Raw genomic sequence first — 27,238 nt, forward strand, 5'->3', positions numbered from 1 at the left:
GGTGTTCTTTATGTATGTACGTGTATGTTGGTGATTTTCTAGTTAGTAAAATATCGAGAATAAAGCACACACACTGCCTTGTGACATTTATTTTGGTAGAGAAGTGGATTCTTTTGCTTTCTTTTTAGTTCTCATCTCTGTTCCAACTACTCAAGGTTGCCAGATGAGTGATTTCTAGAGAAAGAAAGCTGTCTTGTAATCTTCTAATTAATGTGCAAATATTTTGAGAAAAAAATGTAACATAGTAAATATTTTCCTAAACTACTTTTTCCTGAAATCAAAATCCATATACTTATACATTTATCAAAACAGCATTTTTTGTGCTCATTAAATGTCAACTAGCCTTTGGTGTCTTTATTCCTATGCTAAAATGGTCCCCTCATTAATAAAGAAAAAAAAACTTTACTTGTCAAGCCAGTTTATACTGCAGATGTAAAATAGTGTTGTTAGAGTTACACAATATGAGGACTTTGGCTCCTCTTTTGTTTAACCATAGAACTTAGAAATGTTCCTTCACAGTGACCTCAGCTCTAGATGTCTAACAGCACAGGAGAAAGTATGTGGAAGGTATCCAGTGGGTGCTTCTTAAATGTTATGGCTTAGGATGCATGATGCATTTGACTTTCATTTTAGCTAATCCAGTTAAGGAGTAACTTAATTAAGGGAAGAACATTTGCCAGCAATTTTCTCCTGCTTGAAGAATATTACATTAGTCCTTTCATATGTTATCACCTCTTATAGTAACATCAGAAAGAAAAAAAAAAGGAATCCTAGAATTTTAGAATTCAAAATTTCCTTACAGATAAATTACCCCTCCCTCTCACCATATGAGTTTCCTTCTAGAAGTTAAAATGTAAAATGAAGTTTAAACTGCTTTGGCTTAAGAGTCTTAAGATTTTATGTTATGGGGAAGCTAGGTGGTACAGTGGATAGACACCGGTCCTGAGTCAAGAGGACCTCAGTTCAAATCTGGCCTCAGACACATGGTACTCACTAACTGTGTGACCATGGGCAAGTCACTTTACCCCAATTGCCTCACAAAAAAAAATTATAATATGTCAATCTCATACTATAATTTTAAACGTTCACATTCTTATATGTCCAGGTGCAAGGCATGTTTTTACCTATTGTTAGCATGTTACCAAATACTATAAGACCAATTTCTGGAGTTTGACGTTATATGAACTGTTTTTCAAGGAAATCATTCAGGCAATGATTTTGATTTCTGAGCATTTTGGGATCAGCATGTGATCTTTTGATCTTTTAAAGTTAGTTTATTTATTTATTTTCACCATAAGGCATTTATTTATTTATTTTTATTCAATGCATCTAAAATAAAGTGCATAAATTTCCTGAATGTATCCTCAGAGAATTTCTCCCAGGTATATTCTGAATATGATATTATGTTAAATGTAAAATACTTTGAGCTCTTTAGAAGGCACAGTATAACTTCAAGGTAACATTATTATATCTTTCTCTGTGTTACTGCCTAGAATAGTAATCTGTGCTTGTATCTTTTCATTTTGTAAACTTAGATAAGAGACACAAGATTATTCAAACTCCTAGTCAAACTTTACACCAATATACATGATCTTTAAAATGACAAATGCCCTCAGGGCTCTATGATTTTTACTTGCTTGTGTGTTTAAAGTTCATAGTCAAATACATATCTGAACAAATAATAAAACACATTTCCTATCTATGCCTGAGAAATGTAAATTATTATAGGTCAATTGCTGGAAGGTCTTGTCTCTATTTCATGTAGCTTGTTTGCAATTTGCTTTTCATTTATTCCCAGCATCTAAAATTCACTTCATTTGCTTGTGTTTTCCCCATGATTTTTCTTTCAGTTGTCTCCAAAGCTTAGTTTAACTGTTGATGGAAATATTTGCACTGGACTCTTCCCTCATAAAAGTAGCTAATATACATATACATATACATATACATATACATATACATATACATATACATATACATATACATATACATATACATATACATATACATATACATATACATATACATATAGACATATGTATGTGTATATATATACACACATATAACTATATATGTACATATATATATGCATAGAGGCAAGGGATCTAATTTTTTATGGGTTAAATAAGAAAGTCATTACACCTCAGCTTTTATTTCCTATGCTACACAACCCCAAAGAGTAATAATTTAGACTAGAGAAAAGGAAAATTAGGGGAGGGCTAGGAAGCTTGATTTACATATCATCTCTATTCCACTCTTCCTCTTGAAGAAAAGCTTTTCTTTTCCCAGGGTTATATCGAAGTTTCTGATTCTTTTCTTTCTTTGAACTAGAAGATGTTTAGTAAAAATACGAGACCAGTAAGACAGAAAGAAGAAGGAGGAAGCAAGGGGAAGAGATAGACCTCTAAATTGAAAAGAAGTAATAATTAAAAATAATGAAAACTATTAAGTGAATTTAACTCAATTGCATTCCTGTCTGCTATGTCAAAGGCACAAGGCAACATGGCATAATGGATAGAGGGCCAGACTTGGAGTGTCTTTCCAGTCAACAAGAAACTTATAATGAAAAAGAGTGGATAATAAATTTAGAAAGAAATCTAATTCTAGTGAAGTTGGTGATAGTAGTAGTGGTAAAGGGGAAAGTTTAGGGAACTTTGTTGCTGGGTGGTGGCAGATTCATTGACAGCCCTAACAGCATCAAGCCCCCTGAAGAGACAGGAAGCAATGAGTACAAGCAGAGCTATTGGCCATCATGAGAAGGTCCCTTTTGTCACCCTAGATGAGAGCAAAAGAGAAAAGAATAGGGACTGATATTCGGGCTTTTGAGGTATAAAAATTTAGAGAATAAGGAGCTTAGTGAGAGACGACTTGCATTTTCTTGGTAAGGAGGAAATGAAGCCTTCTGCTAAGAGGGAGAGGGGATTGGGTGGTTCAAGTTTGTTGAATAAGGCCGTCAATCAATAAATACCTTAAGCACCTACTATGTGGCAGGCATTGCTAACTTCTGAAAATACAAATATGAAAAAGAAAGACAGTCCCTGTCCTCAAGTAATTTACAAACCAATAGGAAGACAACACGCAAAAGAAAGCTGAAAAGTAGAGGTGAGAGGGAAATGTACTTGGGGCCCAGGAGTGCTGGAGAAGTCAAAGAAGTCCAAAAAAGAGTGCATCTTCATGGGAAGTGAGGAACACTGTTGGGGAAAAGGAGAATGATGTAATATGGCCTTTGTGGGAGTGTCATAGAAAGTCAGTAAGGGAAAAAAAAATAAGAGAGCTCTATGCGTCAGTGAAGGCCCATCTTGGATTCAGCAACATAAATTCGTAGTGGTCCCATTCAGTGAGTTTGTAGTCCTCCAGAATTTGTAGAGGAGTATGAAAGAAACATTAAGGATGATATAGCATTTGGGTTTGGGATGGGAATGCTAGAACATGAGGATGAAGGATTTGATGGTAAAGAATGATGTCAGATTTAACTGGTTGAAACTATGAAATCAACATTTTGAAGGAAAGACAATGATGTAATAGACAATAGAAGGGAGTGATTAGAGATCATGATGAGGATGAACAATAAATGTAAATCAGGATTGAGGCAGATATTAGAAAAAGTTTATGCGGTTGCAGTCAGAGAGAGTAATTTCAGAATTCGGGTATCGTGGTTGTCAGACAGTTGAGGATAATGGAGAGGTCGAGAATATGACTGTTCCAATGTGCAGCTGAGTTGTAGTGAGGGTATAGATGGTGGGAGCTGATGATGATGAGCTAGAAAGCCAGGATATCTGAGGGAATATCAACACATATATTAAAGTCCCTATTTATAAAGGTAGCAGTTGGGGGGGCGGTGACAGGAAAATTATGATCCAGTCTCTCAAACAAAATAATCTCTAAAGAAAGGTGTAGGGAGGAATTTGCTATAAATAAAAGCAATCAAGATCTGGATAGGGTGATACGGAAGGGTAGAGTCTCTTAATTGACAAAAATAACTCAATTAGCTCACTCTGTACAAAAAGGGGGATAGTTGGATCAAAGTTGGCTGAAATTAACTAACAATAAAAATCATGATGATCTTTAATGTTTCAGCGTGTAGTACACCCTGGACACTATTGCAGGTGGTTTCATGGGTCGTTGTGATTATAGTTTTTAATCACCTTTTTGTCAACCTTCAGAAGTATTGAGCCTCTCTGTGTTTTCAAGGTAAGTAGTTCTCCAAGTATAGCACTGGGACCCAGTGCAGACTTTGCAAGGTTATCTGAATGATTCATGGCTTCAAAACTATCTTCATAATAATACTAGTATGGTCTAATTTCTCCCATGGTAAATATTGACCCACATAAGCAAAAGCTCTTTGTGGGGGGTCTTCAGTAATTTTTAAATGTGTAAAGGTATCGTGAGACCAAAAAGCTTCAGAAGTAGTGATCTTGACCAATTACTTGACCAGTTACTTGACCAACACGTTTACTTGTATAGAATCTACCAGAACTTGTGCTCAAATGGCATAGAATTTAAGAACCCAAGTCCTTCATATTACAGGGACATCTGAGTAGGACTGTATTGGAGGCATCAAAAACAACTTGTTAAATGAATTACACCTTGTTCTATGTATTTTATTTTACTTTTCTGCTAGGCATCATGAAACCCAGAACTCATATAGTCTAAAAGACAATTTGCCTCAAGCAGGAGGTACATTAATTTTATTTAATTTTATAAAATGTTATATATTTTAGAATTCTTGTTCAATGTTAAATTATGATTAAAGCATTGCTTCATCGACTTATTTAACCAAATAACAGTCAAGGCAGAAGTATAAACCAATTTATAAATTACAAAATTGAGGAAAATCATGAAGAAATTCATTTGAAGATGATTTTGAAACCAGCAATTTCATAGCAGAGTGGCAACATGATGTAATGAATGCACAGCAGGCCTCAGAGTCTGGAAGACATAGATTTAAGCTCTCTTTGACTTTCTGTAGAAACATGGGAAAACCGCTTCTCAATGCCCCAGGGAACTTTCAAGAAACCAATCACCAATTATGATTAAACATTTAACATGTGTCAAGTACTGTGATAGTTTCTGGAGATATGAATACAAAACCATAGCATTCCTTGCTCTTAAGGAACTTAAATTATACTGAGGAGTCCCAACATGCTTGCATAAAAAGGAAATAACATATGTGTATATGTAGATACATACGTATGAAATAAATAGAAAGTGATAAAGGTCAGTCACAACTGAGACAAATCTGGAAAAGCTTCTCGAAGGAAGTAATTATTGAATTGAGCCTTGAAAGGGCTCCAAAAGAAATCAGGATATTACCGTGATAAAAAATAGATTTTCAAAGGCACTTTGTTGGGGGATAGAGTGTCAAAATGGGGAAGAGTGAGAGGGCCACTTTTGTTGGAGCAGAAGTGTTAAGAGTAAGCCAGAATCAGATGAAAATGTAATTGGGAAATTTTTAACAAAATAAATAAAACTATACAACATAGATAATGTTCATTTATGGCTGTCTAAGTCAGTATGCTGAAAGCAGAGATCATTTTTATTTGTATTGGATACCACTAGGCACTGTACGTTTGAGCTTGGTCAGACAGTGAAGATGCCAAGATCATCCACTGCATCCTGGGCCATCACCAGTCATTTTGACTTTTGTCTCGCCATTGGACTTTGATTACCCTGGAAGAGAAAGTGAGGCTGACAATTTTGTGTAACTGAATCACTTAAATCCAATTCTCATGCAAGTCAAGACATCACTCCAAGATGTCATTGGTCCTCTTTGAAAACAAAGAAAGAACAATGATACCACTAGGCTATGGCATAGAGTTATGTGATCCATCTAGAAAGATAGAATGGATTTGGATCATGAAGCACTTAAAATGCCAAACAGAAGAAATTGTATTTTGTCATAGTTGTAACAGGCAACCACTCTCATTTTGGAGCAGGGGAGTGGTAAGATAAGACTTCTGCTTTAGAAATAAAAGTTTTGTAGTTGTGTGAAAGACGCATGGGAGATAAGGAAATACTGATTGTAGGGAGACCAGTTAGAGTGATGGAGAGTGAGAGTGGAGAGAAGGGGAGTGATGAAAGAAATTTTGACAAGGTAGAATTGATGAGACACAGAAACTGAATGGATATGGATGAGGGTAAGTGAGAGGGATGGTTTTTAATCTAGGTGACTGGAAGAATGCTGGTACATTCTACAGAAACAGGAAAGTTATGAGATAGGTTTAGTTTAGAGATAAGTCCCCAGTCTATATTGAGGGGAGAGAGTTAGAGAGTTTCCATACCAGTACTTTGCCCCATGAAAGAAATGACATGTCCAGACACCCCTTCCACCCCCCACAAAAAGAATATTCTTCTGTACAATTATACATTAAATTTTTTCAAGCATAGCAACAGCAATTCAAAAAACTGCTACTTTCTGTGTATGATTAACTTATGCTCTGAAATAATTGCTTTTGCTGTATTGTGAGCAGTCATTGACTAGAGCAAATACACAGTAATAAGTATGTGGATTTATTGGAGGTAATTTCCATCATTAAAAGCAGAACTCATTCTAAACACAGTGTGACTATTCTTATGAAGACATTTTAAGCTATTTAAGCCCAAAGAAGGGTATGATGTCACCTGCAGTAATCTTTTCTCCCAAGTGACAACATTTGATCGACAACGTAGCCTAACAAAGTTAGCTTTGTCAGGAACATCGGGTTTGAAAAGTGTGGGCACTGCTGTGTGGTTGGAATGTTATGATTGACTTGACTGAAGGTTAAGGTCAGAATAGGTCCTTGGAACTGTTTTCTTACCAAGTGAGTATGGATGGCTCAGACACATTTATAGTTGGGATATGACTTCACTGTCAATATACTAAATAGTTTAAAATTCAATCTCTGGCATCTCTAGCCATCTACATATCTGTGTTACACACATACACACGTGCATAAATAAATATTAGACTAGATTTGTGATCACATCTGGTGCACTTTCTTTATCTCTGCTGTAAAAATCAGTATGCTATGGAAGTTGTGAATGGCCTCTGTAGTCATTACAATGCTGGTACAGAGGCAAAGGTTACGTGGTTTAAACTGATAACCTTACATCGTGTCTAGACTGCATGTTCAAGTATTTGTGGAGAAACCAAATTTTAACCCTTTTTATATATCTAAGTATTTTCAGCACAAGAAGCAAATTTGCCCTCTGGACTGGCCGCCAGATATGGCAATGTCTATATAGGGATTCCACTGTTGATTATGGGTTTAAAAAAAGGCCAAGCTTTAGTTGCAACAAAAATAATAAGAATAAAATAAAATAAAAATAATTTTAAAAGTCCCCAGATTTTTCTACACTTAATCCAGACAGGAGGTAATTTTCTTAAATCTTCTTTCAATGTCTTTACCTGAACTGCCCCCTTAACCCTCAAAAAAGAAAAGATTGTATATTTTTTAACACATATTCATCAAAGGATCTGGATACTAATTGCCACTCCACTCATTGCAAGCTTGAGAAATGAATGTCCCAAGTTTTCTGCCTCTCAGGTTCCTCATCCTTACAATGGAATCCCGCCTTCCTGATCTTTATTTGACCAGTCTCCTAATCCAAACTCTCTCTTTATTTTAGGTTTTACGGCACTGCCCTCTCTTGGTTCAATGCCTACCTAATTATTTTTTGTTGTTGTTCACTACTGTCCAGCTCTTCATGACCCCATTTGGTGTTGTCTTGACAAAAATATTCTGGAATGGTTTGTCATTTCCAGCCTGATTTCTCCTTATCAAGTCTCCTTTGTTGGATCATCATCCCTATCCTATTTTCTCATTGTGGTGAAGGGTGTATCCCTTAGGCTCTGCCTTGGACACCTCTTCTCTTTACTTTTCTTTCTACATTCTCTTACACGGTGCCCTCACTAGTTCCCATGGAATTATCATTTCTATGGAGATGACTTCCAATTTGTATTTTCAGCCCTAGTCTCCTAATCCTCCATTACCAACTGTCACAGATTTTGAGCTGGATATCTTATAAGCATCTCAGACTCAGATTTTCTAAATTAGAACTCATTATCTCCCCTCCTCCAACCTCCCCCCACCCTCGAAAAAAGAAAAACAAAAAACAAAAAACCTCTTCCAAATTTTCTTGTTTCTGTTAAGGGTCTACTCTACCCCCACAGAGATTGCAAAAGTGACTTTTCTAATGCATAAGTCTATATAATTCCCCTACTTGATAAATTCCAGTATCTCCCTGTCAAATAAAAACTCCTTTGTTCATCATTAAAGCCATTCATAAGTTTGTCTCCAGTTGCCTTTCCATCATTATAATATACCATTCCTCTCTCAATACTCTATGGTTTAAACAAACCTTCCTTTCTGTTCTCATGCAAGACATTCCATTTCCCTTCTCTATTCCTTTGTACCGGCTTTATCCCATAACTTACATGCCCCTCTTTCTTCCCTTGAAGACTCAGCTCATGTTCTATCTTCTGCATGAAACACATCACCTTGTGCCTCACCTTTGCCTTACCCTTTCCCTGTGACCTTTAATGTGTATCTTTAATTTATAGTTTAATTATTGCAATATGTAAACATGTGATCTCACCTGATAGGACCTAAGGTCCTTGAAATCAGGGACAGTTTCACCTTTGTCTCTGTATCTCCAATTTTATAACAGTGCCTGGTATGCATTAGGTATTTAATAAGAGTTAGCATTTCTATAAGGCTTTAAGGTTTGCAAAGTGCTTTAACTATGTTATTCATTTGAGATAAAAATAGCACTATAGTAGGTGTTATTAGGATCAAATAAGATCATTGATCTAGAACTGGAGGGAACCACAGAGATCTGGTACTCTACCTTGTCCCTACCTCCCTTGCTTCTATTCCTCACCTTTAATAAATGAGGAAAGTAAAGCCCAGGATGCTAAAGACTTGTCCAAGCAGAGCAGTGACTTCAATCCAGACCCTCCCACTCTAAATCCAGCATTCTCCTCTTTTCAAGATACACCATATTGCTTCTCCCTTTGCAATAGGGTTCTCATTTCCAAGTCCATTGATGGTCCCAGCATCCCCTGCTTTGACTAGTCTTCAGAAAACACTAAGGATCAATGTTATTAGGCAATCTAGCAGCTAGGTCATATAGTAGTAGAGTGTGGGTCCTTGAGTCAGGAAGAAAAACTTACTAGCTGTGTGACTCTGAGAAGTCACTTAACCCATTTGCCTCAATTTCCTCAACTATAAAATGGGAATAATACTAATACCTCCCTCCCAAGGTTGTTGTGAGGATCAAATCAAATACTTGTAAAGTGCTAAGCACAGTGCCTGGCATTTAGTAGGCAGCATATAAATGTTAGCTATGATTTATTTGTTTTATTATTATTTCTATGAAGCCTCTTCCCTAAAGCCTTCATACTTTTTTTTTCCTTTTTGAGACTTAGTTGCTTTTTTTTTTTTTGCAAGGCAACTGGGGCTAATTGACTTGCCCAGGTTACACAGCTAGTGTCAAGTGTCTGAGGCTGGATTTGAACTCAGGTTCTCCTGACTACAGAGCCAATGCTATATCCACTGCACCACTTAGCTGCCCCCTACAATGCATTTTCAACACATTATCTCATTTGAGTTGCACAATAATCCTGTGATGTTGCTGCTATTTTCATTTTATGTTTAGTTTCATTTTACAGTTGAGGAAACTGAAGCTGCAAGGGATTAAATGATTTGCCCAGGGTCACACAACTAGTATGTGTCTGAGCAGAATTTGAACTTGGGTCTTTCTGACTGCAGGCCCAGTGTTCTATGTGCTAGGATACCTAGCTATCTCTACTTTGGATTGATTACACTGGAACTGATGCTTCTGGTTATCATGGAGCAGAAATAAAGGGATGGGAGGGTGATAGGGCTCATAGATTCCATGAAGTACTGGAGGTTCTCACCTTTGCAACTTATTGAGGAGATGCTGGAGAAGTGGAGTAAGATGATGGGGAGATAGAAGGAGGAAAAGGGCAAGCGAGAGCAATCCATCTGTTTGAATTTCTTCTGCATTCCCCAAACCCCATTAAAGTCTGGGGGACTCTGTCTTATTTGTCTCCAAAGTATTAATGGGAAGAGTCTACCTGATGAGTCAGTCAATAAGTATCTATTCAGCACCTCTTCTGTACCAGGCACTGTGCTAAACACTAAAGATCCAAACAAAGGTCAAAGACAGCCCCTGCTCTCAAGGAACTCACAGTCTAATGGGAAAGACAACATTCAAAAAAACTACAGAAAAGGAGGCATGTAGGAGGAACTGTGGATAGAGCACCAGATCTGGAGTCAGGAGGATCTGAGTTCAAATCTAGCCTCAGATACTTACTAGCTATGGGACCCTGGGCAAGTTACTTAACCCTGATTGCCTCAAAACACACACACTCACACACACACACACACACACACACACACACACACACACACATGCACACACACACAATGAATGAGATATTGACAGGATAAATTAGAATCAACAGACAGAAGACACTAGTAGAATTAAAGGGATTGGAAAAGCCTTGTTATAGGCCAGATTTTAGCTGGAATTTGAAGGAAGTCAGGAAAAGCAGGTGAATATGGGGAAAGAGAGCATTTCAAGTATGATAGACAGTCAGTGAAAATTTCTTGGGTTAGGAGATGGAGTGTCTTGGGCAAGGAACATCATGGAAGCCTGTGTCACTGTATCACAGAGTATGTGGAATGAGGCATATAAGGCATAAGAAGATTTGAAAAGGGGGAGGGGCTAGGTTATGAAGGACTTTAATGTCAAAGAGAGAGTTTTATATTTGATCCTGAAGGTGATAGGGAGCTGTTGGAGTTTATTGAGTTGGGGTTGACATGGTCAGATCTGTGCTTTTGAAAGATCAAAGGAGATAGACTATAGTGGACAAGATGCTTGTGACAGGCTGACCAACCATCAGGCCATTGTAATAGTCCAGGCATGAGGTGATGTTGGTCTTTACTATGGTAGTGGCAGTGTAAGAGGAAAGAAGATGGGAGGGACATTACAAAGGTGAAATCAACAGATCATAGCATTGGATATGGAGTGGGAGATGAGACAGAATATAGGGATGAGGATGATACTTAGATTGAGACCCTGGGGGATTTGGGAGGATGATGGTGACTTCAGTGGTAATAGGGAAGTTTGGAAGGAGGGAGGTCTTTTGGAAAAGATAATGAATTATATTTTGGACATGTTGAATTTAAGATTTCAATATGACATCCAGTTTGAGATGTCCAAAAAGCAGTTGGAATGCAAGAAAGTTAGCTTAGTTTATAGTCACCTAAAAGTCTGGATTCAAGCAAGAGATCTTGAACTAGGCCCAGGGAATACAGTTGCAGGAAATACTCTCTTCTGGCCAGATACTCTGAGAGTCTTCCCCTCCCAGACTGATTCTTTTGGGAAGACAAACTAGGCCATCTTTTGCCTCAATTCTTTTCTAGTATTTAATTATTGAATGGGTGTTGCCTCACACGAACTGAGACTTGGGAAGGACCTTAACTTAACAAGGCCAAGGTCTTCTCTATCTAGGGTCATCAGCAATCGTCTTGACCTGTGTCTTGCCACTGGACTCCAATGACTCTGGAGGAGAGAGGGAGGCTGATGACTTTGCACAGCCCTGCCTCACTTAAATCCTAATACTCTCAAGTCAAGACGTCACAATCCTGATGTCCTTGGTCCTCTTCTAGAAGGAAGGATGAACAACAACAACAACAACTGCTGTATGGAATTCTGGCTGTGCTAAGATGGTTATGGACCTGGTCCCTTACAAGAAGCAGAGCAACATGATGGGGAATTATAGGAGCTGGAGAAAGGGGAATGGTAGGGAATTTTAGGCCATATTTATATGGCATTGAGATGCACGTAGTGTTTTCTTCATAAACAACCCCTTGGGGTGGCTGGTATAATAATGATTATCCCCATTTTATAGATGAGAAAAATCGAGGCTCACAAGAATTAAAGGATTTTCCCAAGGTCATGTAGTTTGTAAGTATTGATTCTAGGTCTTCCTAACTCCAAGTATAGCAGTCATTAATATCATTAATATCCACTAAAAGCAGATCACTGTCATCTGTGAAGACCATAAGATATAAAAAACACAGGACAAGACATTTCTTTTTCAATGTGCATTTCACTGTTATTTCCTGCCTCTGGATATATTGCATGGATAGAGCACTTGGCCAAGAGACAAGAACTCAATTCCAATCCTGCCTTAGACACTTATTAGTTGTATAACCTGTTTGCCTCAGTTTCCTCAACTGGAAAATGAGGATAATAATAGCACCTACCTCCCAAAGTTGTTGTGAGGATCAAATGAGATCCTATTTATAAAGGTGCTATGTAAATGCTAGCTACTATCACTACTATTATCATTTTTACTTTTAAACTGAGAGAGGGGGTATTCTGGTATGGAGTTATCAGAACTATTGAATTACGGAGTAATATCCAACAAAGGGCTCACTTCTACAAACATGGTTTCATAAGATTATAGATTTAGAGATGAAAAAGACCTTAAAAGTCACATAGTTCAATGTCCTGTCATCTAAGTCCCTGAGAAGATAAAGTCACCCAAGGCTAACTGAGTTCACCCAATTGGCACAGATGAGATGAGACTGAAACCCAGGTCATGATATTACAAAACCACTATTTTTTTCAATGTAATTCAGTTTTACTCTGTGCAGGAAAATTTTTCCTCCAAATATGTCCTTATTTTAAAATGTAGTAATTTTCTATTATTATTTTAGTACATACCAACAGTATTTTTACTTTGCAAAGATATCTCATTTGAGGGGAGCATGTTATATCTGGAAATGGACTATATTCCCACTAATTGTTCAAGTTTTGGAAAATAATATTTATTTAGATGTAACAGTCCTATATTTCATAAATCTCTTTCTTTTGCAATCATTTTGCATAAAACCCATAACCCTGCATCAGATGTGGAATGGCTAAGCAAATTATGGTGCATGAATGTAACAGAATGTTATAGAGCTCTCACAAAACATGAACATGAAGAATTCAGAGTGGCTTAGGAAGATTTATTCTAACTTGTATAGGGTGAGTAAGCAGAACATGGAAAATACTACAAAACTACAGTAATCCAAATGGAAAGGGGAAAAAAGTGAAAACAAACACCATATAGTTATAGTGACCAAGCCTATCCCTAAAGAGATGAAAAAATGCCTGTCCTCTTATTTTCGATGTATGGAACATCACACTTATTGTCAGAATTGGTTGATGTGTTAGTATTTGCGAACTGCTTTTTTACGTTGTATTCATATATATATATATATATATATATATATATATATATATATATATATAGAGAGAGAGAGAGAGAGAGAGAGAGAGAGAGAGAGAGAGAGAGAGAGAGAGAGAGAGAGCGAGAGCGAGAGAGCGAGCGATTGATTGATTGGGGTGGGGAAGGAATATCTTTGAGAGCGAACATAATGTCAAAGCAAAAATAATAGCATTAATAAAAAAGATGACTGTTTAGAAGTTATTTGTACAAGTATGTAAATTAAACTCTTCTTTTCTTTAAACCAAAGCATGGGTAGATATGTTAATAATTTTCCACTTTGTTTTTTCAACCCCTTTAGGTCCATGGGGGAGATGTTCAGGTAACTGTGGACCAGGTGGTATTCAGACTCGAGGAGTATGGTGCTTTCACGTAGAAGGTTGGACAAGTCTTCTGACAAACTGTGAAGAAGCTGATAAACCTGAAAAGGAGAGAAGCTGTTTTAGAGTATGTGACTGGCACGGTGAACTCTTTGAGTGGGAGGTGTCAGAGTGGCAGATTTGTGTGCTGGCTCCAGTTCATGGTGAAGTCAGACCCAGGACTACTGAGTGTGTGACAGCCCAGCATGGACTCCAGCACCGGACAGTACGTTGTATTCAAAAACTGAACCGAACTGTGGTTATCAGTGAAATCTGTGAATATTTTGCACCTCAGCCACCCACAGAACAGGCTTGCCTCATTCCTTGTCCCCGGATTGTGTTGTGTCTGAGTTCTCACCGTGGTCTGTGTGCAGCAAGGGGTGTGGGAAGAAGCTGCAGCACAGGACTAGATCAATCATTTCTCCTCCACTCTATGGAGGTGTGATGTGTCCTAATCTCACGGAATCGAGGGCCTGTGACTCTCCCATCCCCTGTCCTCTTGGGGAAGAGGAGTACAAGTTTAGCCTTAAAGTTGGACCTTGGAGTAAATGTAGACTGCCTCATCTTAAGGAAGTTAGTTTAAGTGGAAGGACTATTCTGGACTTCAGCTCTGATTCAAAGATCGGGTTACATTTAAGCACCAAGCTATAAGCCTCACCATCATTACAAGCCATGGGATGTAGAAATAGGTTATCAAGCAAGACAGGTTCGATGTACAAGGAGTGATGGGAAAAATGCGATGTTAAGGTAGGATGCCTTAAATATTGACATGTTTATTTCATTAATGTTTTACAGGTTTATTTTCCAATAACTTTTACTATATAACATATATGTATATACATGCACATGTTCATATATGTATATCTGCAACGTTTATATATGTAAAATTTTTAAAAAAAGAAATCCAAAATCTCAGGCACATTTGTGCTATTTTAATTAATTTTAAGCAATAGACTAGGTATTCATTCTTCTATATGACACTACCATTTATAACCCGCTTACATCCTTTAAGTTTCTTTATACAGACACATTTTCATATTTTGTCCACAAGTTGAACAAAAGGAACAAGGCATTGCTGTTATTGAAGTGAATAGAAACTTTGCTGCTATTTAGTGTGGATAACTCAAATTCACTTCCCTTCCAGGTTTAGGTGCAAATATGTATTACTTTTTGTCAGTGTCATTAACTTTTAAAAATAGAATTGTGTGTGTGTGTGTGTGTGTCATGGTAGGTTTACTATGTGACTTTTTGTTTTTTTTTTCCTAACTGTACATCTTTTGGAAAGCATCCTTTATTCTAGTGCTATAGCACAATCCCTAGTTTGTGACACGTTGTACCTTGTTTGTGGATACCATGGAACTCTTCATTACCTTTTGAGTTTTGTTGTTATTGTGGACTTTATTTGAGTTCTGTCATATCCAAAATATATTTATTATTCTCTGATAATTATACCACAAAGTTGAAGCATTCTACAATTTTGAATTGAGTTAAAAGAGTTGGCTTTAATAAGACTATTAGGTTTCATATCAGCACTAATTGGAATTGGCACGTAAATGAAGAGCAAAGGGAAATCAGATGTGTGATAACAGTGGCTATGTTTTCAAAATTATAGTTGTTTTATTTTAGTCCATATTCAGAGAAACTCGATCTGAATATCAGGAAGATCTTGAAAGAACTATTATTTTAATTTCTCCCCAGATAATTTAAATGAAAGAATCAAAGCATCACCAATTTTCTTCAAAATTAAAATACCTTTCAATGACACTAGTATTATCAAAAACACACATTTCACAGCAGTTACCATTATCATCTCTTGATATTTGCTTAGGTACTTACATTGTTGTAAATCCTAGGAGAGGTACAAAAGACTGTATTGATTCTTATTTCTTTTCATCTTAGAGAATTAATATATTTTACCCAGGATACTCCACACTGATTTGGGCCGCTTCCAATTGTAAACTATGTCAAGGACTGACTTGATATTTCTTATTATCTCCTTTTTTTTGTGTAGCCCATTGAACTTGTAAATTACTTTGATCTTTATTGTTCGGACATATGAGTCATACTGGCAAAATATTCTTCCCTAACCCTCTATACTTGTCATTCTTGCTAGCAATAAGTCCTACTCTGTCTCTAAAACTCTACCCTGAGGCTGAGTTGCTTTGGTTGGTGAGTGAATGAATCAACCGATCTACAACATCTAGTCTGTCCTAGATAGTGCTTGACATCCCATCTTGCCATCTAATGAGATCTACCCAAGTTAGGTATCTTAACGTTTCCCCTGACACTGGGCTCTTAGCCACATTACCTCCCCTCCCTCCACTCTGTTCTTGGGAACAACCATTAAATCAATACTACTACTATTACTGGAGATGATATTGCAATATACTGTCTCATGCCTCCACTCATAATCTTTGTAACTAACCAAACCTATGGTTTCCAAAGTGAAAGCCATGACCTCCTGTACACGCAAAATGGGTGTAATGATATCTACAGCAGGTACTACACATGATTGTTGCTCAAATGAGATAATATATGTAAAGTGATTTGGAAATGCTAAAGCATTATGCAAACATCAATTATTATTATTATTGTTGTTATTGTGAAGGGCATATTGTTAAGAAGGTACTAGTGCATTATTGCTTTTACAGAATGACTTTGATTCTGAGAGAATAAGGTAATAATTGGTGGCATTCTTTTTTCCCATGTGAATGGAAGAATTTTACCTCATGAAATAACCTGTTCCAACATTCTGTTTTATTTTGGCAATATCAAGTTTCCCACTTCTGTTCAAAAGGCTACTGCTATTTCCCCAGCTTAATGGATGACCTAGAGATCAATGGATATAAAGAGCTTTTTTGAAGGGATCAAAAACTTTCAAATCATATCGTTGGTAAATGGGAATCTGGGGTGTGTGTGTGTGTGTGTGTGTATGGGGGAACATGACTATTGTGTGGTTTCAAATAAGTGACATCATCAATTTCAATTTAACAAATATTTATTAAGTACCTATTTGGTGCCAGTCATAGGGCTGAACATTTGGATAAAAAAATTACAGTCTTTTTTTTTTTAAAAGCATATATTATACTGGTTTTGTTTCCACTTAATCATTTACAACTCTTAAAAGATAAATTTCCCTTTTAAAGGTTATCATTAATTAAAAACTTACCATAATTTATTAAAAGTTACCATAATTAAATTTACCCTGAGATCTGTTACTGTTTATTATAGATATGGAATTTTAGGGGGAAAATGCATTTTTTTCAGACATTTTTACTATCACCTTGATTAGGTGTCTTTTTTTTAATAGGAAGATTTGATTTTTTATTCTCATGATGTCATTCAATGTGTTTGCTTTCCTGAAAGCCACTTTCTCAATTTTGGGCAAAACAACAGTTTTAATTAATGCCTTTGCTGGCTCACCCATTGATTGCTTTAACTTTTGATGAACACCCTAAGCAATGTTCCCCTCTGCTTAGCCTCACAAAGCTTCAGACTGCTATATTGTTCTTGATGCCACTGTGTTCCGTGATTATTGATTTGCCTATAGGGTTTAAAGATCTGATTTTATTGTACCACTGTACACCTTAATTTTTCTCTTTCACTTTGTAGATGGCTCATCATTCTCACTCAGATACCAATGATCTTCTTGTTTTCTGTTTATTTATTTACTATAATAGTCTGCCTTATGAAATAAAATACATCTCTTTATTCAGTTTCTTTTATGGAGAAGTACATTTGAGTAGAAAGCCCTAGACAATGTTAGGTAGTATGCTTAGGAAAGCAATTGAGATGCATGGCTGGAGTAAATGAAGAGTCAGTGAACTGCTTCAATTTGTTTTTTTCTTAGTGTTTTAAATTTTTTGTAGTGCTTTCTTTAAAAAAAATTACTTGTTTAAATTCTGAACAATAATCACCAAAAATAAAGAAGAGCATTTTCTATGTAAATTAGAACACAAAAAGAAGATTGTATATGTAACCGTGAATCTCAATTCCATATGACTTACTCTTTTAAAAAGGTATATAATAAATTCAACCTATTACTTTCCAAACAGTCTGGCTAGTCTGTACTTCCTTATGAACTTCCTTTTTCACTCTCTGTGAAACTCAGGAAAAAAAAATATTTCAATGTCCCTTCTCATTTACCTTTACTAACTCTTTCTCTCCCTTCCCTTTCTTCCTCCCCACCTCTCTTCCCTTCTCTTCTTTTTTTCTTTTCAGCAGACCATGACTACACCCTTCCCATATTTTGTCATTTTTTTTACTGTGTAATAATATTATATTGCATTCATATCCTACAATTTGTTCAGCCATTACCTAGTTAGTAGGCACTCTCTTAATTTTTAGCTTTTCTCCCATTCCTTTTTTTTTTTTTCTAAATCCCATTCAGGACCAAGAAGTTTGTTTTGCTTCTGACTATTCCCTCCTCACTATTAACTGTCCCCTTCTCCCAATCCCTGCCTATTTATTTGTTGAGTTTAATAAATTTCTCCACCAACCTTTTTATGTACATGTTTGGGTATATGTGTGTTTAGTCTTCTTTGAAAGTTGAGTCCTTATTTGAAATAAGAAAAAAGGTTCTTCCAATAGCTGCTCCCCCAACCCTTTCCTCCATATTTGTTATAGTCTTCTCATGCAACGTAATATAAGAAAAAGCAAATCCACCCCCTCCTTCCTCTTTTCTACACTGTTTATTTTATCTAAATTAAAGGAGGTTTGTTCCTTTTATCTTCCTTTTTCTTTCTCACTTTAAAATTCTCAGGAGAGAGCCAATTTACCCACAAGTCCTCTGTTTTTCTTAATTAACTTCCTTAATACCCTTAGAAGACATTAAGGTTCTGAAGGGACACTTTTTATTTCTCTTCCATTAGAATCTCTTCTTCAGCCTCATACTTCCTCTTCCAATTGCTCTAAAAGTTTTAACTTTCTAGGTTGTTCTTAGAACTTTGTACTTAATTTTGACTTTTTCATTAGGAAATGGTTTAAAAGTCTATTGGGTTCCTAAGAAGACCTTCCTCTTGGATTACTACTCTCTTGGACCTTTGAGGTTCAAAGCACTGGATATTTCAGGCCTTCTATGGCCTATTAAGACAGAGAGTTTTGGGTTCTGTAGCTTTTATGAAATTTTCCATAACCACATTAATTGTTCCCATTCCTGGTCACTTCCAAGGTCCATGATGTGGGTTTCTGACACGCCTGTGGCTTTCTCAAAGGAAATCTCCACTCTCACTTCCTTTGCTGGTGTCCCGTGTCTCTGATCCATCTCTTGTCACTCTTAGAGACCTCCAAATTGTTTGCCTACACTGGCCCTAATTTTTTCTAGGAGAACACATGTCCAATTGCATATAGACTTATGCCTGACATTTTATGCAATTTTGGGGTGGAAGGTCACTTACTTTAGTTTCTTATTGGTTTTCCTGCTCATTATTTAGTCTTTTGCTATTTTTAAGTTTTTGCTGCCGTACATGTGGAGGAGCTGGTTGGTCTGCCTTCAGGCAGCTATGTTGGATAGTAGTCCTCTTTTGCTTTAATGGTTATTGAACAGTCACTGTAGTCCAAACTTTGTAAACCAACAGGATTTGTTTGTTTTTAGGTAACTTTTAAACCTACGATTTCTTCTCAGGCCACACTTATGTAACTACAGAGACTAAGGTTCTCCTGAAAGATAAATTAAAGAATTACCTGTTATGTAGTAACTTGATAGAAGGAATAGAATTAAGAATGTAAATCATATGGGATCTCTCAGAATTTAAAATCTGAAATAATAATGTGGACACCTATATGTGTGTGTATTTATGTATACACAAATGCACACAAAGACAGGTACTACATACATACCACTACAGGTTCTATGTACAAACAAATACTACATACGTATATATGTATGTATGTATGTATGTATACCCTTCTACCTTTAATACTTCCTCTGGGAGCTATAAGAATGACACCTAGTAAGTGCTTAATAAATGTTCACTGATTGGTAGTGAATATTTTTCTGCTCTCTCTTGTATCTCTCCTCTCCCACTCTGCCTGTGTTTTGGTATGGGTTTATTTTTTCTTGATATTTTAGTATTGTATTTACTTGATTCAGAAACCATATGTTTTTGGATGGTGCTGAATATGATGTAGAAAGAACCAGAAATCTATAGATGTGACTTTTCTCTAAAGTAGCTATGGGACCTTTGACAAGTTGCTGAACTCTAAATATCAATCAAATGAGAGGTCTGAACCCTTAAGTCTCTTTCCATTCTAACATTTTGTGTTCATTTTAGAGAAGCTATTAAGTAAGGTTCTGTCTGGGAAAAAAATAATGCTAAATTTGAGGGGCATTTTTTTAGAATTTGGTGGTATTGTTAATTAATATGAATAATATTCCTAGTGGATAGATTTTCTCACTATTCCAGCAAAAAATGATTGAAAGAAAGAAAAGAAAAATAATCCAGTTTGAAAGATTTTTGAAAGGTGTTTGAAAGATTTTCCTCCTTAGAGGGGAAAATCTTCAACCATGATTTGATGTCATTGTTGAATTCTTTGATAACTTTATTTAATAATGATAATGATGATGGGTTATAGTGAGAAATGTCAGTGTAGCATAGTGGATTGAAAATTGGCCTTAGATTCAGGGATACCTGGGTTACAGATCTGCCTGTGGCATATACTGCTAGGTAAGTCACTTGACCTCTTTATTATCCCAGGCTATTTTCTAAGGCTCTAAATTGTGGAAGAATTGTTGATCATTTGTAAAGAGCTTTTCCTCACCTTAGAGTTCTATCTACCAATTCAATCATAGCTTTGTGTCAGAATGAGCATTTTCACTTAATAATAATAATAATAATAATACCACCTGATATATATATACTTAGGTTCATAGAATGTTATCTATACACGATCTCAGTTGGTTTTATTTATGTTTATTACCTATTAAAAAGATTATGACAATTATATTAAATTTATATAATAAAAATATCATAACATATTAAATTATAAAGATCATAACTTAATACATTGAAATTGGAATATCAGAAACATTTCAATTTCACTGAATATTCAAGAAGAGAGGTATTACCCAGGTTATATGTGATAGTGTGTCTGAATATCAACCAAACATAAAATTTATTTGTGTTAGAAAAGATAAACCACAAAAGTTTTTTCATTTTAATTTCCATTTTAATCATTGTTGAATTAAGTGGATTTTTTTTATTTTTAAGGAATCTGCAAATGAACCAATTAAATCTACATTTGCATTATGCAAAATTGTCAGTTGAAAATTACTGGTAAAATGTTCTTATATAAGAAGGTAATAGGAACAGGAAACCTTAAGTCAATGAATTTATTCCAACTGGAATTTCTTTGTATTCTTTAAGAAAATGATTTGCTGCTTAAAGTATAAAATAGGGGCAATGTGGCTAGGCAATAGGTTATGAGAAAAATGACTTGGGAGGGGGGGAGGTTTCTAGTGAACTGAAAGCCCAATAGGCATTAACCATGGGATTTGGAATCCAGAAAGAATCACTATGATTTTAGTTATTGTTGTTTGTCTTTCATTCTCAAAGAGGACTGTGACATCAGAAAGAGGATGTTATGACTTGCAAGTGAACTGGATTTAAGTGAGGCAGGGCTGTGCAGTCACCAGCCTTACTCTTTCTTCCAGAGCCATCTGAAAACATTGGCAAGATATAGATTAGGGTGACTGAAGATGGCCCAAAACAACATTAATAAAAGTATAGTGTCAGATGAATCCCTATAGTATCCCTTTACAATAGCCATGGAGATTCAGGCTTTGAATAGGGACAGAACTGTGGATAGTAATTTCAGATTTGATGGAAGAGGCCCCAGTGGTGATCTAGGTCAACACATACCCTTTCCAACATCATCCTGAAAGGTTATCTAGGCTCTACTTAAGGATCTCCAGTGATATTCTCAATACCTTATGAGTCAAGCCATTCCCATTCTTCAGTTGTTGCTCAATTGTTTTTCAGTTTTGTCCAAATTCTTCATGACTCCATTTGGAGTTTTCTTGGAAAAGATACTGGAGCCACATCTTTCTCCATCTCATTTTATCATTCTAGATAGTTCTGATTGTTAGGAAATGGTTCCTTTTATTGAGTTGGAATCATGTTCTCTATAATATCCAATACCTTACTCCCAGTCTCACTCTCTGGAGCCAAACAGAACAGGTTAATTTCTCTTCCATGTGACAGTCTTTCAAATGCAATACAGTAATCATGTCATCTTTTCTCCCAACTAAACAACTCCATTTCCTTCAACCAATCATTGCATGACATGGCTAACCTCTGAGGTCCCATTCAACTCAGCAATTGTGTGATTCTCTATATTAAATATATATGAACACATACATATATACATACATACATGTACATGTAAACATACACACTCACATATTAGAATAAAGAGACCTCAAAATTCCCCTCCAAAAGCATTCAGATGAACTTTAAGAACTCTCTCCATACACCTCTCCATTTCTGAAGATCTGTGTTTAAAAGTGTGACAATATCCCCGTTTCCATCTAGATGTATATAACAGCCAGGGGCTTCACAAAACACTCAAGTATGCATTTAACAGGTTGTAATCTTTGGCATTTTTATTCATATGATAACATTAGTTCAGCTAGTACAAAAAAAAAGTCTCTAAAAATAAAAATTGTGGGAGAGGAAAAATACATAGTTTGCACTCCATTCAGTTTCACAAATCAATTCAGGCTTAGCTAATGTCAACTCTGGCTCTTACTCTCTCTTTTTAATCTCTTCTTTCTTCTTTGCATTTATTAGTGTGTTTTTTTCCTCAGTTAGAATTAGGTAAATATTCTAGCTTCCCTGCAAAACTTGATATCTGGTTGTCATTTCATCTTGGACATTTTGTTATTCATTTAGGTAAGCTCCTACCAGATGGATTATGTCTGAGCTGTGGTCTGAGCACCAACATTTGCTTAAGACTCGGCACTTGGATGAATGGAAGAATGTTTAATATAATTTTACTCAAGTAGTTCCATAAAAACAGAACTCCTTAGTGATTCTAGGAAGGCCTATGCTTTATTGTCTAAATAAATGTTATATTTAAATAGTTCACACAACATTTAGAGCAATATTTTTAAAATGCACATACATAGGCATAATTAAGTACTATATTGTAAGAGATAATATTTATATAGTAATTTAAGGTTTTCAAAGTGCTTAGCACATGTTATCTCTATAAATGAGGAAACTGAGCTTACAGAGGTTAAGTGACTTGACCAACCTCACATATCTAGTAAATTTACACAGCTAGCAAATGTCTGAGATTTTTAAGACTCCAAGTCCAGCACTCTATTCATTTCACTGTTCTACCTGGCATAAGTTCCCTGAGGGCAGGGACTATGTCTTATAAACTTCACATCTTCCAGTTTTAGCACAGTGCTCTGGATACTGAATAAATGTTTGAATTAAATTGAATTAAGTCTTTCACATTTTCAAACTTTGTCTATTACTTCATTTTTCTTTAGGCTTGAATTAACCAAAATCTCCAATGTTTGAATTTGGAGATAGAGCCTCCTGAAGCTTTTCACAGTCCAATATGCTTCAAGGATTTAGGGTAGCTTTGTGTTAATATCCTTATGTAGGTAGTTTTTATATCACCATTAATTTTCTCTCTATTGTTGACTTCCTTAATTTGATACTATTTGCTGTTTCAAGTTCCTGTATTCCCTCCCTGTTTTTTCTCTTGCCCCTGACAGAGAGAGGCAAACAAAGAGATGGAAACAGAGACGGGGTAGGGAGGAGAGAGAGACAGAGGCAGAGACAGAGAGACAAAGAGAGAGAGAGAGAGAGAGAGAGAGAGAGAGAGAGAGAGAGAGAGAGAGAGAGAGAGAGGCAGAGAAAAAGACAGAGAAAGAGAGAGGCAGGAAGAGGAGAGAGAAAGGAGGAGGAGAATATCACAGAGTGATGTGATAGTACTGGTATTTATTAAAGCAGCAACAGCAAACCCCCAAAATCCTGAAACAGCTTTTGGTGGTCTCCACTCCCCTAATCATTCAGAAGGGTATATCACCAAACTCTGCTATCTTTCATTGTTGTTGCATCTGATAGGGCTGCTAAGTTGAAAATACTGTACCTAGGATTATTTTTTTTAGTTCTAAGAAAACCTAGCTGATTTAGGCAGTGTTCAATGAGGATTATTCTGATTATTCTGGTGAAAAAAATAAAGGTACAAAGAAATCAAAGCACAGGTCACAAAATTAGAAAGTAGCCAAGGGAGGATTTGACTACTGGATCTTAGGTTAGCATTTGTGCCACTCTACCAAAAGTTAATGTCTTTTCCTATATTTGGCTCCTAATTTGGTTAGTCTTCTTTATTAACCACAAATGACATATTATGATCACTGGCTTTAAAGGGAAAATACTTTTATCCCCCTCAAGTGTGGAATTTTAATGTGTCTTCAAACAATTTTACGTGGTTTTAAAAAAAAATCAAGATTGCTTCTTTGTTAATGGATAAACTTTGTTCTACTTCCCTTCTCCAAACTAACTTCTTGTGTGCTTTTGTTCACTGAGCATAAGTAGGATTAATGAGGTGGAAGCTTCAGAAAGACAGATTTGGGATCAATGTAAGGAAAAAATTGGCAATAGTTATAAGGAGCCAAATGTGGAATGTCCCAACTCAGTAAATATACTTTCCCTATCAATGGAGGCCTTTAACTGAAAGTTGTATGACTTGTGAAGTCCCTTCCGAAATTGAGATTCTGTGATTGACCAAAATCAAGAGTCTCTAGGAAGGCATCTCAAACCTGTTTCCCTACAGAAATCTTACCTCCAGTTAAAGCTGGGTGTCTCAATAAATCTGAAGTAATGGAGGATGATAGTTATCACCAACTTTAGTAATATAAATTTTGTTTTAAATTTATAGATTTAGTTGTATTTCTGATGGAATAACTATTACTTGGGCAATTTATAGCTCCCAAGACTTCATTTACAGATGAATAAGTTTGTCAAGTAATTTGCAAATTCTAATGTGGTCTATAAATACTTAATAGTCAGCATTACTTTCAGCATCTCTTTTTTTTCCATTTACCAATGAGCAATGTGTATTTTCTCTTTGAAAGAACATATCAACATTAATTAAAGATCTGATATCTGTGTCTGAACCTTTAAGCAATATTAAATTGACTATTTAATCAATGTCTATAACTTGTGGGCAGCTAGGCAACATAGTGGATAGAGTGCCAGGACTGGAGTCAGGAAGACCTGAGTTCAAATCCTGCCTCAGACACTTACTGGCTGTGTGACCCTGGGCAAGCCACTTTACGCTGCTTGCCTCTATTTCCTCATCCATAAAATGAGCTGGAGAATGAAATAGCAAACCACTTAAGTATCTTGTCAAGAAAACCCCAAAGGACATCACAAAGATTTGGACATGACAGACAATGACTAAACAACAATAACAAAGTTAACTATTTGAATTTGACCCCATAGCACACTACTGCTACTACTACTACTACTACCACTACTACTACTACTACTACTACTACTACTACTACTACTACTACTACTACTACTATTACTACTACTACTACTACTATCTAGCATTCATATTTTACTTACTAAGTGCCAGGCACTATCTCATTTGGCCCTCACATTCCTAGGAGGTTAAGTGCAATGTTGCACCCCTGTTTTATGTATGAGGAAACAAGCAGACTAAAGTGACTTGTTTAGGTTCATATAGCAGGTAAGTGTCTGAAATCTGAATTCAATCCTGGTCTCCTCTACTCCAGGTCCAGGATTCTAAGTAGTATGCCATCCAGCCCCTGCCTAGATCTCAGTTCAGATATTCTTTTCATTGGTTTGAGGAACTGGAAAATAGAAATGGAAACTATATCCTTGGCCAGAAGAGGGCTTAGTGCTTATATCATTACTGTTCAAGACTGGATTATTTCTCACAATTTACCAAATATCACGTGCTAATTTTATTGTCAAAAATGTGATTGTTCTTATGCTACTTGTTGATCCAATCAGAACAGCTGGGAGAAAATAAAACATGGAGAGGAGCAAGAAGCAGAAAGAGGAAACAATAATAACATTTTTTATTTCGTTGTGAAGAGTGACAAAAATTGTACCTGGAAACTGGGGATAGATGTTCTTTGTAAGAAAGGAATTAGGTCAGTTTTGGAGATGACTACTTATGAATGGTTTGCTTTTTTCAGAACCTGAACTGATGAATAGATTTTATTATTTTTTGTAAAGACAGTCAAAGTCGAGCTTCCTTCCGCTTTCAGGAAGTTTTTCCATTGTGTTCCAAATCAAGAGGCGGTTCCTACTAGCATGAGGGGTTAAGGAAAGTGCTTCACTATATAGGAGACTTTTAAAAGAAATTCTGCCTGGAGTGCTTTCTGATCCCATCAAAGAAAATGGCAAGATGCACTGAGCAGTTTATTGTACCAGCAGTGGTAATAAATTACTGGTTTGTTTGGAGAAGCAGGGTTGTTTTTAAAAGATTTTGGCCCATGTTTTGTTGTCTTGGACCATAGGGCTTATTCCTGGAAACTGTCACTATTGTGGAGGAAAATTAAACCTTCAATGATTCAATAAGCATTCCAGCTTCATAAGAAATACAGGATCTAACCAATGCAATGGACAATGCGTCCCACATGGTGCCTGACACAGGGTGTATCATATACTCCAGTCAGGAGGGTGTTGGAGCCAGCTCAAACCTGCTCATGAGAGTGGATTGTTAAATTTTCAGTGTGAACATTTATACCTCAGAAATAAGCAAATGTTACAAATAGGGCTTAATTCATTGTTTTGTTATTTTTCTAGACTAAAGAAAGTAATGCAGAAAATGTTAATGATACATAATAAACTTAAAAGTGTCTTATGCATGCATTCCCTCCCACCCAAAGGGTCATTGTTTAACATTTACCAGAGTATTACTATTTTAGTTTTACCCATTTGGACAGAGTGTGAGGTTGTATTAGGCGACGTTTTATGTTGCAGCAGGTTGTGTTCCAAAGATGTTTCTGTTTAGATGTTTTCAAGTATGACTTCCTGAAACAGCATCCTTACATAGAAGATGAATGTTGAGATAACCCAAGATTTTACCAATGTATCTACCCATGTTTCCCTTTTCTGTTTTTACAGCCTTTGTATGCAAGACAACTTCCCTTTGACCTTTCAGTCCTGTGTCATACCAAAAGACTGTGAAACCACAGACTGGTCACCATGGAGTCACTGCTCCAAGACCTGTCGATCAGGGGATCTTTCCCCAGGATTTAGGAGCAGAAGCCGGAGTATAAAACATATTGCCATAGGAGGAGGACAAGAATGCCCTGAACTACAAGAAAAAGAGGCCTGCAACTTGGTAGGAGAACTTCTGCAGCTATGTTCTAGGTATGGGGCGTTTATTGTGACAGCTCAAAGTTACATGAGACCTTATTTGATATTGTTGCAGGGGGAAGGAGTTATTCCAGATAATCAGTTGTTGTGTTGCATTGTTCTGAACGTTTTTTTTTTTAAAGACTTCGGTCTCCCTATCTCACCCATACTAAAAATCTGAGGGCTACTTCTTATGGCCTGATTCCATTACCAATTGCCATGGTGATTTT

General features: G+C 36.3%; 1 protein-coding gene across 1 annotated transcript in view; it reads left to right on the plus strand.

Moving 5' to 3' along the window:
* THSD7B (thrombospondin type 1 domain containing 7B) overlaps window positions 1-27,238 on the plus strand; it is a 1,079,744-nt gene that overhangs the window by 347,642 nt on the left and 704,864 nt on the right. Inside the window, 4 exon segments of the mRNA XM_021009415.2 lie at window positions 13,590-13,976; window positions 13,979-14,285; window positions 14,287-14,394; window positions 26,775-27,023. Coding sequence (XP_020865074.1) covers window positions 13,590-13,976; window positions 13,979-14,285; window positions 14,287-14,394; window positions 26,775-27,023 — 1,051 coding nt within the window.

Source organism: Phascolarctos cinereus, unplaced genomic scaffold (genome assembly GCF_003287225.1).
Source record: "Phascolarctos cinereus isolate Bilbo 61053 unplaced genomic scaffold, phaCin_HiC Scaffold_726;HRSCAF=1367, whole genome shotgun sequence".
In the NCBI taxonomy this organism is placed as follows: Eukaryota; Metazoa; Chordata; class Mammalia; order Diprotodontia; family Phascolarctidae; genus Phascolarctos; species Phascolarctos cinereus.